The sequence below is a fragment of the Dromiciops gliroides genome, chromosome 1, assembly GCF_019393635.1.
Source record: "Dromiciops gliroides isolate mDroGli1 chromosome 1, mDroGli1.pri, whole genome shotgun sequence".
Lineage (NCBI taxonomy): Eukaryota > Metazoa > Chordata > Mammalia > Microbiotheria > Microbiotheriidae > Dromiciops > Dromiciops gliroides.
The window spans coordinates 574,233,191-574,245,950 of record NC_057861.1 but is presented as its reverse complement, the minus strand read 5'-3'; the positions used below and the strand labels follow the sequence as shown (position 1 = coordinate 574,245,950).

Sequence of the window (12,760 nt, the reverse complement as noted above, 5' to 3'; positions counted from 1 at the left end):
TTCAAAAGCTACTTAAGGATGATCCAAACTTTCTTTAGCATATGTATGTATTATAGACATAGATATGATACTCTAAATATCATATAATTCTCTCTCTCTCTCTCTCATTTATTTGGGCCTTTCCATTTCAGATAACTGGACTCCCATCACTGGCCTTAAGCTAGAAGAACCAACTGGATAGGGAAGAATTTTTTAGAAGGACAAACAGAACATGATTTTATGATTTTCTAGTAGTCTTATTATCATGTCTAGGCATTAGAAGATCTTGACTGTGATCTGAAATTCATCATTAAGACCAAAGGAAGATGACTGAGCCAGTAGGTGAAGTGGGCTGGTTGTTGAGTAAGAGCACTAAACTATAACTGTTGCAGTTCTCATTTAGATAACACTTTAATGTTTATGAAATGCTTAGCACCATGATCTCATTTGACTTCACAACAATCCTGTGAGATGCCATCATTATCTCCATTGAGGAAACTGAGGCTCAGAGAGGGTAAGTGATAATTCCTAAGTCACACAACTATGCTGAGGTAGGATTTGAATCTAGATCTTATTAATTTCAATTCCAGTGCTCATGCTTTAAAGTTTCCATTAGAATATAAGTTCTTTGGGGGGCAGCTAGGTGGATAGAGCACCGGCCCTGAATTCAGGAGGACCTGAGTTCAAATCCAACCTCAGACACTTGACATTTACTAGCTGTGTGACCCTGGGCAAGTCACTTAACCCTCATTTCCCTGCCCCCCAAATTTTTTTTTAAAAAGAATATAAGCTCTTTGAGGGCAAGAACTGTCTTTCTTTCTCTTTATATTTATATTCCCAGTGCTATACTCTAGGTCATGTTGCCTCTCTATTCCAAAACTGATATGGAGTACAACCTTACAATTGGGTCTCAATTTGGCCAAGTTCCTCCATTTTTGGCATGGGGTTGATAACATATTTGTATCCAAATGGTGGTGGTATTACAGAGAATGTTAGTGGCAGCTTGGCACAGCAGATGAGAATGCTGAACTTGGAGTCTGGAAGGAGTAGATTTAAATCCCACCTTTGATAAGTATTAGCCTTAACCTTTCTAAACATGTGTGACTTAGCCTTTTTGAACCTGTTTTCTCATCTATAAAATGAGGGAATTGCATTCAATGACCTCTAAAGACCCTTCTAACACTAAAATCTATGCTGCTATGGCTGCCAGAAAGCAGAGGATAGAAACATGCTCACCAAGTTTTCATATGATGCCCTCTTACAATGAAAATTACATTTTGTATTTGGAGAAGATCCTTACTCTCATTGCAAAACATTGTTAGTATCTCTGGGGACAGAGGAAAGGTAGGAGGCATTGAAGATAGAGTGCTAGGCCTAAAGTCAGTGGACTAGAGTGCTAGTCCTGAGTTCAAATCTGGCCTCAGACACTAGATGTGTGACCATGGGCAAATCACTTAATCCTGTTTTCCTAATTTTCTTCATCTATCAAATAATCTGGAGAAAGAAATGGCAGGATCTTTGCCAAGAAAACCCAAAATCTCATCATGAAAAATTGGACACGACTGAAAAACATTTGAACAACAACTGGAGACAGAGACCCTATTATTTTGGATTCCACATTCATGGAACTGTTCTATAAACACTATTTGGTTCACCAAAAAGCGAGGAGCAAAGAAATGTGCACTAAAACTTAAGTGGAGTGATTTAAAAAACATCTTGGCTAATTGCTCACAAAAGTGGGTCCACATTGGGGGGAGTAAGTAGAGCCTGTTAGCAAACTGCTTTTTCACAGAGCATTGAAGGGAATATAGCTTCAGTAGTGTGACAGAAGCAGGTAGCTGGGGAGTGATTCATTGCACTACATGACATGTTCAGAAGAGAAATGCTGCTTTAAAAGCAGCCCTGATGCTCCCCACAGTGGTTGTGGGAGGAAGCAGGCAGGAGGGAATGAACAGCTCCCTCAGCTTTGTACAGGTAGAGTGGTACTGCTATGCTAGGGTGATAGAGAATTAAGTTCATTAAGAGTTTTAGGAGCAGAGACCTCCCCCCTCACTGGAAGAATCATTCTCTAGTTATTTGTGTGGCTAATTTTAAAGTCTGAAGCAATTTAAAGGAGGAGGAGTCGGGTTAGATTGTCCGTGTTTGAATTCTAAAATTCTATGATTCTGTGACCTTGAGGGATGGAGACCAGGAAAATCATGGCCAAGTCAATTTTATACTCTGCCAACTTACCTTAGGACTTCAAGGATCCATGATTTTATTGGGGTGGGTACTCCCTCCACTGATGCAGATGGCATCCTTTGTAGATGATGTCATAAATTGTGGCCAAAAATAATCATCACCTGGTGGTCAGCCTTCTGGTGATGAACCTTTCTGTACTTAGCTAGGTTGGTCCTTGGATGGGAGACATAAATGTCTGCCATTGGGCTTGTGCGTTCCAACAGTTCCAACTAATCCTCATTCTTTTTCTGTTATCACTCCTCCCCTTAGAGCACCCAACAGAAAACCAGTACTCTTGCTTACCATTTTCCCAATCATCATAACGTAAGGGCCCAAGTATTTGTTCACGCCGAAAATGTCTAACAAGCGGATATACCAGTAAATGATGTTAACACAGTATATGACCCTTCCATCACTTCGGAATGGCTGATCTTGTAGACGGAGGATCATCCCAACAGAAAACAGGAGGATGGCGATAAGGTCTGTGACATTCCAGTACTCTTGAAGCCATACTTTCACCTTCTGTAACAGTTTTCCAGGCTCTGACATCAAAATCTGATGGAAGGGGGGAAGGGAGAGAGATTAGTTTCTGTTTCTCCCTACTTTTGAAAATCACTTGTGGTAAGTTTCTACCTATGTGACTAACAGACAAATATCTATCTATTAGAAAGTAAACTCATTGTAAGTAATGATCATTTCATTCTTTGTCCTTATATCACCAATGCCTGGAATATAATGAGTAAGAATAAATGCTATCTGAATTAGAATCCACAAAGGTCCATGAGATGACATATGTAAAGTGCCTGTATATATATATATATATATATATATATATTAGCTATTATTATTATCTTGGATGAGAATCTTGAGGTGGTTTAGTTACATGAAGCACCAGATTGTCTCATTAGGGTTTCTTCCTTTTATAAGAAACAATTAGCCAGACTGCCATCCTTGTAATACCTCCACTAGGGACATCTGTGCTGTGAAAAGTGGGGGGCTGGCTTAGGTTCAACCTTACCTTGTCATAATGCCCAATACTCTCAGTTTTCCTAATATTCTCAAGAGTAGGGCATGTAAAATTTACTCACTATTTCCTTCCTGGGTGACTCCACACAGAAGCATTAGTAAGTACAAGGAATGGGGAGGGAAGCATGTAAAATCAGAAAACCTTCACTTTTTTCACCTAAGTGAAAAATTGCAATATTATAAATATTCCTATGTCTTTGGCATCTTAGGTTTGAACAAAGGTGTGGGTGCTGAAAACACTAGGACTTATGACTCTCAGCCCCATGATAGGTAAGTCTTTTATGTGGACTTAAGTGTCAGAAATGCAGGACATGTGATGGTGCTGCACCAACAGAAGTCCTAGGTCTCAGAGGAAAGGGTCAGATCCTCACTCTGAGTGCCTATCACTTTGGAGCAAGAACCCTTATGAAAAGGGGAGAGGAAAGACCCCAGGACTTGAAGCCAGACGATTTGAAGCTAGGTGCTGCCATTGGGCAACCTTGGGCAAGTCATTGAATCTCTATGGATGTTTCCTCATTTGTAAAATAGGGAGAGCTCCCTACCCCCACCCCACTTCATTTTGTGGTTGTAATGAAAGCACTTTTAAAATCGTTAAGCTCTGCAGAAATTTTAGCTGTCATTTTCATCCCCCACAATTCACATAAAAACTTAAGAATTGGGGGGCAGCTAGGTGGTGCATTGGATAGAGCACCAGCCCTGGATTCAGGAGGACCTGAGTTCAAATCCGGCCACAGATACTTGACACTTACTAGCTGTGTGACCCTGGGCAAGTCATTTAACCCCAATTGCCTCACAAAAAAAAATTAAGAATTGGGTTCCTGAATTCTTTTGTGGATTAACTTCCACTTTCACTGCAGAGAAATTGTATGGCATGCTCTTTTGCATGTTGTGTTCCCCTTTGGAACATGAGCTACTTGAGGGCAGGGCTGTCCTTTTGTTTTTCTTTGTATCCCCAGTGCTTAGCACCATGTCTGACACACAGTGTTTCATAAGTGCTTATTGACCGACTGTTGAGGTGAAATATACACAAGCGTTAAAATCCTTGATATATTTTCCAAGAGTAAGCCAAGGGGTCTGTCCTACTTCCTTTTTCTCCCCTATTCTAGTAACTGGAACAATTCCATTGACATTGTGTTGGAGTCTCTTGGCTTAATTTCTTTCTGTTGGGAGGAAGTAGAGTAAGCCATAGGGTCTATCTTGCTTCCTTTTTTCTCCTCTATTCTAGTAACTGGAACAATTCCATCTACATTGTTCTAGACTCTTTCCTTAATTCCTTCCTATTGGGAGGAAGTAAAGTTTGTTTGGTAATAAAATTACAAGTGAGCTGGCAACTGAATGATGCCCAAAGAACTTTTGAGAGAGTCATCATGCTTTGGTTCTCAGAGTATTATTAATTCCCAACTCCCTATGTGGCAAATAGTATTGTTTGTGGATGGGAAATCCGAGTGAGCCATGGATTGAAACCTGGATGGACGTATTTGGATGATGACAATGCCCTATTTATGAGATGTTCAAACTGCTCTAAGGATGTTTTCATTCCAAGTAACTCCACCAACTGTGAGAGATCAGTAAGAAATAGATATTTCTATAGTTATTTTGCAGATCATGACTTGCCATGTCTTCTGCTTGCAAACTTAAGATGAAGATCACTATGTTCTTAATGCTACTAGAAGAGGGAGTATTTCATGCTATGTCAGATAAGGTACTGGACTTAGAACCAGGAAAACCTAAGTTCAAATCTCACCTCAAACACTTACTAGTTGTGTGCACTAGTTGTACAAGTGACTAAATCTTTGGGAGCTTCAGTTCATAAAATGGGGTAATAATACCTGTAGTACTTACCTAACAGGGCTCAAAGTAACAGGTAAAGCATTCAACAAATTCCAACGATCATTAATGCCATTATTAATAAAAATAACATCATCTGTACAAAAAGATGGATTTTTTTATCTTCACTTTGGGACAAGAAACAGTAGAGCTTATGGCTCTCAGTTGAAAAGCAGGAAGAATACAAGAGCTTCTGGGCCGATTTTAGCAATAATGATGAACAGTGATGGCAGTGGTGATCATGGTGATAATGCTTTGGATTTATAGAGAACCTTTCTTCCAAGGAGCTCAATGAGCTTCCCCATCCATTAGACCATTTATCATCATATCTCTGTGACAGTGACACCTGAGAGGAGCTTTTAGAAGCTAAGTGGACTTGACATCCTTCCAGAGAAGCCTGCTCACACTGACTGTTACACCCTTGTACCAAAGATGGTGTGGCAGGTTCATGACAAGCTCTGCCCAAGCTCAGCTTCCCTTGTGTTTTCCCCTACTCTTTGGACTTTGGAATCTTTTAGACTGGACTGCTGGCATTGGGAAGCAGCCTGCAGAGCCCTCTTGTGGCCTTGGATGTCTACAACATTGGCTTTTGGAAATTTGGGGGAAATTTGCTTAAAATAAATGATCTGGATGTCATAGCATTATAGCTTTAGAGATGGAAGGGACTTCAGTGATCACCCAATCCATCTCCCTAAGTTTACAGATGAGTGAATTATACAGTAAGTTTATAGATATTACATTGTCTTTTTAAGGAGGAAGGGAGTGAGAGTGAGGAAGAATGAATGAAAAGAATGAATTTAAATGAAGAATTTACTATAGTGCCAAACATTGTGCTAGGTGCTAGGGTTACAGATACAAAAGTAACACTGTGCCTGTCCTCAAGGAGTTTACATTCTGATGATTGAGACAAAACATGTAAGGGAGTGGTGGCTAGGGAAGGGAATTATGGTCTTGAGAAGTCACAAAGTTGTTGAGTGGAATAGTAGGGCAGACAACTGAGAGACCCTTTCCAGAAGCAATGATGATACTGACATGATTACAGTTCTCAAAGAAAGAGTCAAGGGGATAGGGGAATACTCACTAAAAAGCTTAGAAGGAAGATGAAGACACAGTAGACTTTAGAAAATGGTTGTTTTGGAAAGCTCAGGATACTCTAGCTAGAAGGGACCCCAGGGGCTATTCATTTCCCATTTGCATGACAACAGCTGCTTCTAAGAAATGGCTGAAAAACCCCACTTTGAGGGCAGGCACAGAATATAAATAATTGTGTAAAGGGACAAGCAAAGCTCCAACAGCTGATGAAGAGTAAATTCTCTAACAAGGAAAGAGATAATAATTTGCAGGACTTCCTGGGGAAAGTGATCTGTATTTATAGTTGAAAAGAAACAGCAAAGACCAAGGTATCCATAGGGTTGTCAATGAGAAAGAAATGGGAGCCATGGTGGAAATTCTAGTATTCCTAGGGCAGCATTCATGGTGTTTTTTTTTTGTTAAATTTGAATCCCAAATACCCCAGGGTAGCCATAAATATAACTAAAAGCCCCCCTTCCATTTCTTTTCTCCTGGGTTCTCTTGTAGTTACCTCTCTCATCTTCTCTATTCCCAATGTGAATATATAGGAAATGACTATCCATTCCTGGGTGGAAGGCCAGCGCTCCATCTTCACTAACACAATGTAGTTGAAGAGCATAAGGTAGCCAATGTACGCCAGCTGTAAAGAAATAAAAGACAATTTCTCTGTCCATTAACAAAGAAGAGCATTACCTCATTCTTATGCAGACTTCTAATATAGGGCAATCAGACTCCAGAAAGTGCAGAAGAAATCATGGGTGAGAAAGGAGGACATAGAATCAGAATCATTGAATCAATGCAGTGATCTTGACAGGATGAACTGAGAAATGGCTAAGTGATTAGTCCAGGGGGGTGAACAAACTATAAATAATCCCCTGATTTAAATTCTTATTATTTTAATGTGAAATCACACCATGTTATGAAAAATTAACAAGAAGCTCTTCTTTGAAGTTCTCAAATCTTTAACAAGTCCTAAAAGCTTGAAAGTGAAACAGACCCACTCTGAAATAGTTTGAGCTCCTCAATGGTGATTTGTCTCCTGGCTGTTCTTGGGTGAGTTTGCCCCTTTTCTACTTCTCTGGTGATAGGACTAGTATTTTCCATTGTTTTCCTGATGCAGCTTCTCTCCTTTGAACTCCTATTTCAATCACTTTGTATTTATGTTGTTAGGAGGCATCACAGTACAGTGGAAAGAGAAGTAGACCTTACATATTTTAACTGCTAGTTCTCTCTCCTCTCCTCCTGTAGGTCTCATAAAAGTTGTGAGCAAAATCTGAAAGTAGGGAACAGCAATATGACCATATGGCTCTCACTAAAGTCAGCAGGAGCCATGTAGAGGCTTCCTTTCATTTGTGTTTCTGGTTTTTCTTTCTCATCACATGTATAGCTCAAACTATCAGATACCCAATGTCAAGGTCATAATGAAACTAGCTAGAATTTGGGTCTCTTTGGGTCAGGGTTTTTTGCCACTCTGGCTCCCTTTCCCACTGGTCAGAGGAAAGATATAAATTTTGTTTGTCAGTGAAAGGAAACCGTTTGTCATAGAAAATGAAAACACAGAATGTGTGGCCCTGTGTCCTGGTGTCACTTCCAGCTTTTAATCTGGACTCTTCCCAGCTAAATACAGGCAAATTGGCTCAGTTCAGGAGAAAGGCTAAGATAGAGCAGCCAAATGGATTTGTGCCTCTTTTCCTCTTGGAACTGAAAAGGGATCTAACTGGCTCCTACATCCAACTTGGTAACAAGGAGGAGAGAGGTTATGGATTTCTTTTGAGTGATTTTGACCCTCCCTAGCAGAAAAACAACGCACAAAAAATGCTTTCCAGAGTCGAGAAAAAGTAGGCACACTGAGAGATTCCTGAAGAGGAGAACGGAGCAATAAAGTAAGATATTTTCACCTGTTCCCTAATTTAGGTGCAGGACACTTGGGTTGATTTAAAGGACCAAAATAATTGTTTTTTGACTCTAACCCCCCCCCTCCCCATGGCACCCTAACACACAGTGTATATCTATGTCGTTGTACCTCACCTGAATGGGACTAAAAGAAACATCTGGTCTCTATACAATGTTTTGTGGACCATCTAGCCAGTGATATAAGAGGTACCTCAGGATTGTTGGCCTCACCACTCCAAGGGCCACCTTCATATTGTATAGTAAATACAAGCAGTTGAAGGTTTTAGTTTTGTTTGATTAGAATGTTTTTATAGTATAGAAAGCACTGTCCTGTTTTTGGTCCTTAGCTTTATCTATTTATCAGTGACACGAAGGAGACACAGACTGTGCAACTAAAGAAAAAAATGATAGGTTTGGGGATGATAAGAGAACATGCTATCTGGAAAATATATATCACATTCTTGCCACTGCTTCCAATTTCCCTTTTATGATTCCAAATTTCCCTTATGTTCTGAATACTGTATAAACAGAGGAATCTAAAAACGGCATGTTACCATTGCATTGTTCTGCAATGTATTTAATCCAGGAAAAGTGAGCAGAAATTGTTTTCTAAAGCATTTTAAGAACATGCCTTTTATAAAGTTATAGCAGATTAATGAAAAGGCCTCACTGATTTTTGGTGATTTTGTCGCTTTTTTTCTTATTTCTTTACATTGTTTCAAGAATTTTTTTTCTATCTATTGTTTTTTCATATTTAGGCAACTTTCCATACTCTGCCTGGATTCTTCTTCCCATATTACTCCCTTCCAGGAAATCTACAGTTCAACTTACTTGCTCTTCACATAAAACATTACTCATTTCCATTACTTTTCAATGCTTATTTGCCAATGCATGGAAGGCTTTCCCTCCTCACTCCTGCATCCTAGTTTCCTTGCCTTTCTTCTTCCACGCAAACACTACCTTCTATAGGAGGCCTCCCTCGGTATTAATGTGTTCCCTTCTAAGAGTACCTTTCATCTACTCTGACTATATCTTGCATGTCTGTCTGTTTCTCTCCCTTTTTCCCCCTTTCTCCATTTCTATCTCCATCTCTCTCTCCATCCCATAATAGCTTCCTGAGGACAGGTAGGGTTTTTTTCTCTCTTTTCCTTTATATCCACAGGTTTTAGCATGTCCTGACACATAAGGACCTAATAAGTATTTGTGAATTAATTTATTGACTGATGTATTGCACCACCACTCTTCATTTAGGTGGATTTTCTTGTATATATTTATTTAATACAATAATTCCTAAAGAATTTAAGTTATTGATTAGCCAAAGCAAAATGGAGAGGTACCAGATAAATATGCAAATAGGCTGGACTATATTAACAATTAGGAATTGCAAAGAAGTGGTACAAATAATATACCATAGACAGACCATATACAAAGAATGAATTGTTAGGTGTGGCCACTATGTTGATCCACTTTGTTTAACTGTATTTCTTTGTTAAACAGGGCAGTGACAGTGGTGTTAGAAGAATAAAAACAAAACATTGATATTATGAATTACTTTTATAGAATGTCATCATATATGTATATATATATATATATATGGAGATTGGCCAATCTTGTAGAGACTAAGGGATAACTAAAGTATTTGTAATACTTTCTTGTGGGGAATAAAGGAAGGATGATAACACCAACAAAAACAATAATAATGATAGCTAACATCTATAGAGTGTTTTAAGGTTTGAAAAGTGCTTTCATCCCAGTAACTGTGAAAAGTAGATAATTCAAATGTCACTATTCCCATTTCATAGATGAGAAATGAAGTGAGTGGCCCATGGTCACATAGCTAATAAATGTCAGGGAAGGGAGATGAGCTGTGACTCATTAGTGTGATCCTGAGGAAGTAGCTGATGCCAGCAGCAGAACTTAAAATCTTAATTGGACCCATATGGTATTTTACCCAGCTTTAAAAAAATGTGGAGAACTAATGGTGCCTGGAAGCAGGGACTCTGGAAATTGGTGGGAGGTAAGGAGAAAGGATGCCAACTTTGAAGCAAAAACAAACTTGGACAAGAAGCTGGGAGAATTGGGTTGGAGGCATGGGCCATGTTGAAGCAACATGGCAGTTGGCCACATGGCAGAGCTAGGTCTAGAAACTAGTTAGCTTCTGATGTAGCCCAGGAACCTGGAATGGCTTTCTGGCCAGATAAGTAATACTTTCAGTTAGATTCTTATATTCTAAAAATTAATAATTCTGTGTTTTGTAAATCTGCTTTAATTCTTCTACATGCCCTTAGATACCAATATAATGACCTGAAAAAAAAGTCTTCTTTCCTTGAGTGAATTAAAGGGGCTCTCCAGCTGAGGCTGGGAGGATCTGAGTATGTTGATGCTGAGAGATGGGGTTTGGTCATACAGAACTGTGATTTTTAGAAAGCAGTTGAGGAAAAGTAAAAACCTGAGAAAGAGAAGAGGTTGAGAGGTGTGATAAAATAAGGGAATACCCAAAGTGTGGACTAGGAATCCTTGTGAGAACCCAGGCTCTTGATATTACCTGGAGTCAGGAGACCTAGATTTGAATTCTGGAATTGACATTTCTAGCTATGTGGCCAGTATCACCATTTAATCCCTCTGATTCATCACATATGGAATGGGGTTAATGATATTGGCACTGTCCAACTCAGAATAACCAGTTTTCTTGAACAAAGGGCTTTCTAATTTTAAAAACAAAGCATAAATATGAAATATTCTTATTCTTATTGTTCCATGGATACTTAATATCAATGAAAAGTATAAGCAGAAAATCAATAGAAAAAGTCCTTTGTTCCTCCCATATCAAGAAGGTACTCTTAGTAACAGTTGATCGCCTGGTAGATAGAAAATATTTCCTGGATATGCATATCATACAACCCTACTTGTCATGATTCTGGGCTGTCAATGAGCAATCTTGAGATGGATCAGCTTGAAGAATGTCTAGTAGTTACAGAGCAAAAGAAATATTGTTTGATGATACCAGATTGGGATTGATTCTTCATATGTACTACCCACGTTTCAATTTTTTGATTGGAGGTTGTTGGTGCTGTTTTTATGATTAACATTAAGGCTTTACCCAAGAAATTACTAAATATATGCCAGATAATCACACACTGAATTTTTTTTGGCTTAGCCTTGATAACTAGAATTGTGTTTGATTCCAATGATCCACAAGTTTCTTGGATTCTTTTTCTGATTATCTATTTATCATTATCATTCAACCTCTTCTTTCTCATGCTGCTGCCAGACTAATCTTCCTCATAGATCTGGTCATGATTGAAAGCCTTCAATGGTTTCTGATGGGTTATCCAGCAAATTTCCAACTGCCTGGCATTGAAGGCTTTCCATGATTTGATGCCAACCTATCTTTCCATTCTTTTCTTCTATTACTCTCTTCTATTTATTCTGTGCTATAGCCAAAGTGGTTGGATGGCTCTCTGTCTTTCTTTTCTCTCTCTGTAACTGTCCCTTCTTCTTCCTTACCCATTGAAATTCTATCCCTTCCCTTCATCATGAAAAACCCAAACCAACCCCCAATGTTTTATTAAAAACTTAACATTGAACACCACTACAACCAAATTAACTTTCTCAGTAACCATTGATATTTGTCTGTTCATTTCATTGCATAAAGTATCATAATTTTTCAGTCATTCCCTCTAGTGTTCTGCAGACTTTTTTGTTCCTTCATTCTCCTTCCCTTTTTCCTTTTACATGTGCACTCAACTTTACATGTGAAGCTCAACTTCCAATACCTGATCTGCAGGAAGGAAGGAAGGAAGCCTGATCTGCATAGACAGTAACTGATGGTATAAAAACAAAAGTGAAAACATCTCTTTTGAAGGATCTGAGGTGGGAGGGAATGACAATTTGTAGAGAGAACTAAAGGTAAGATATGTACAAAATAAAAACCAGGCAATTTAAGGGGTTGGGGAAAGGAAGAGAAGAAAAGAAAAGAAAAGAAAAGAAAAGGAAATCAAGAAAAGCCTCATATTGGAGGGGGCACTTGAACCAAGCCTGGAAGAGAGCTAAGGGTTCCTGGAGGCAAAGGTTGACAAGAGAGAGCATTCTATGGGAGACAATGTGTTATAGTTGAAAGAATACTGGATTTGGAGTCATGGGAAATCTGGGTTCAACTCTAAGCTGTGATACTTACTGAATGAATTTCTTTAATAGTTCTCATTTTAATAAGCCAGCAGAAATGTAGAGCAAAGAAACTAGTCATACATAAGAATCTCTCTTAATAGCATTCAGCTCTTGGAAAAGAGTAAAGAAATTTCAGTCTTGCCTTTCATTCCTATGGCCCTTGCATTATGATATAGAATGAGGCATGTGTTCCTTTAAAGGGGTGTTGATTCCTTTTTGTGACTCTGTCATAATTAGGAAAAATAGAGAGATGCTTACAGTGTAGAACCAAAACTTCACAATAGGTGCATTATAGAATTCATATATTTTTCTTCCAAGGGGGATCAATCTGTGCCTGCTCTGTACTTCTTCTTCATCCTTCTTCCTTGATGACTCCCCATTGCTTCGACCCAGCATTGCCTACAAAGAAAGTGATACTGCTGTGGATTTTTCATTATTCATTAGAGAGAAGCCCTCTCCACCCTCCTCAACAGCTGAAAATATTAATTAGCCTTAAGAAAAGACAACATTCAAAGATGATGATATCGTATGCCAGCTCTGGTGAATGCTAGAGTTGCTGCTGTGGGATCAATTGAAG

At 38.9% G+C, this 12,760-nt stretch overlaps 1 protein-coding gene across 11 annotated transcripts in view; it reads right to left on the bottom strand.

The window, feature by feature from the left end:
- TRPM3 (transient receptor potential cation channel subfamily M member 3) overlaps positions 1–12,760 on the bottom strand; it is a 1,147,313-nt gene that overhangs the window by 86,868 nt on the left and 1,047,685 nt on the right. For all 11 annotated transcript variants that reach the window (XM_043978969.1, XM_043979003.1, XM_043979047.1 and 8 more), the window contains 3 exons: positions 12,442–12,582; positions 6,635–6,763; positions 2,503–2,754 (listed from right to left, as the gene is read on the bottom strand). In XM_043978969.1, coding sequence (XP_043834904.1) covers positions 2,503–2,754; positions 6,635–6,763; positions 12,442–12,582 — 522 coding nt within the window. The remainder of the gene's footprint in view (positions 1–2,502; positions 2,755–6,634; positions 6,764–12,441; positions 12,583–12,760) is intronic.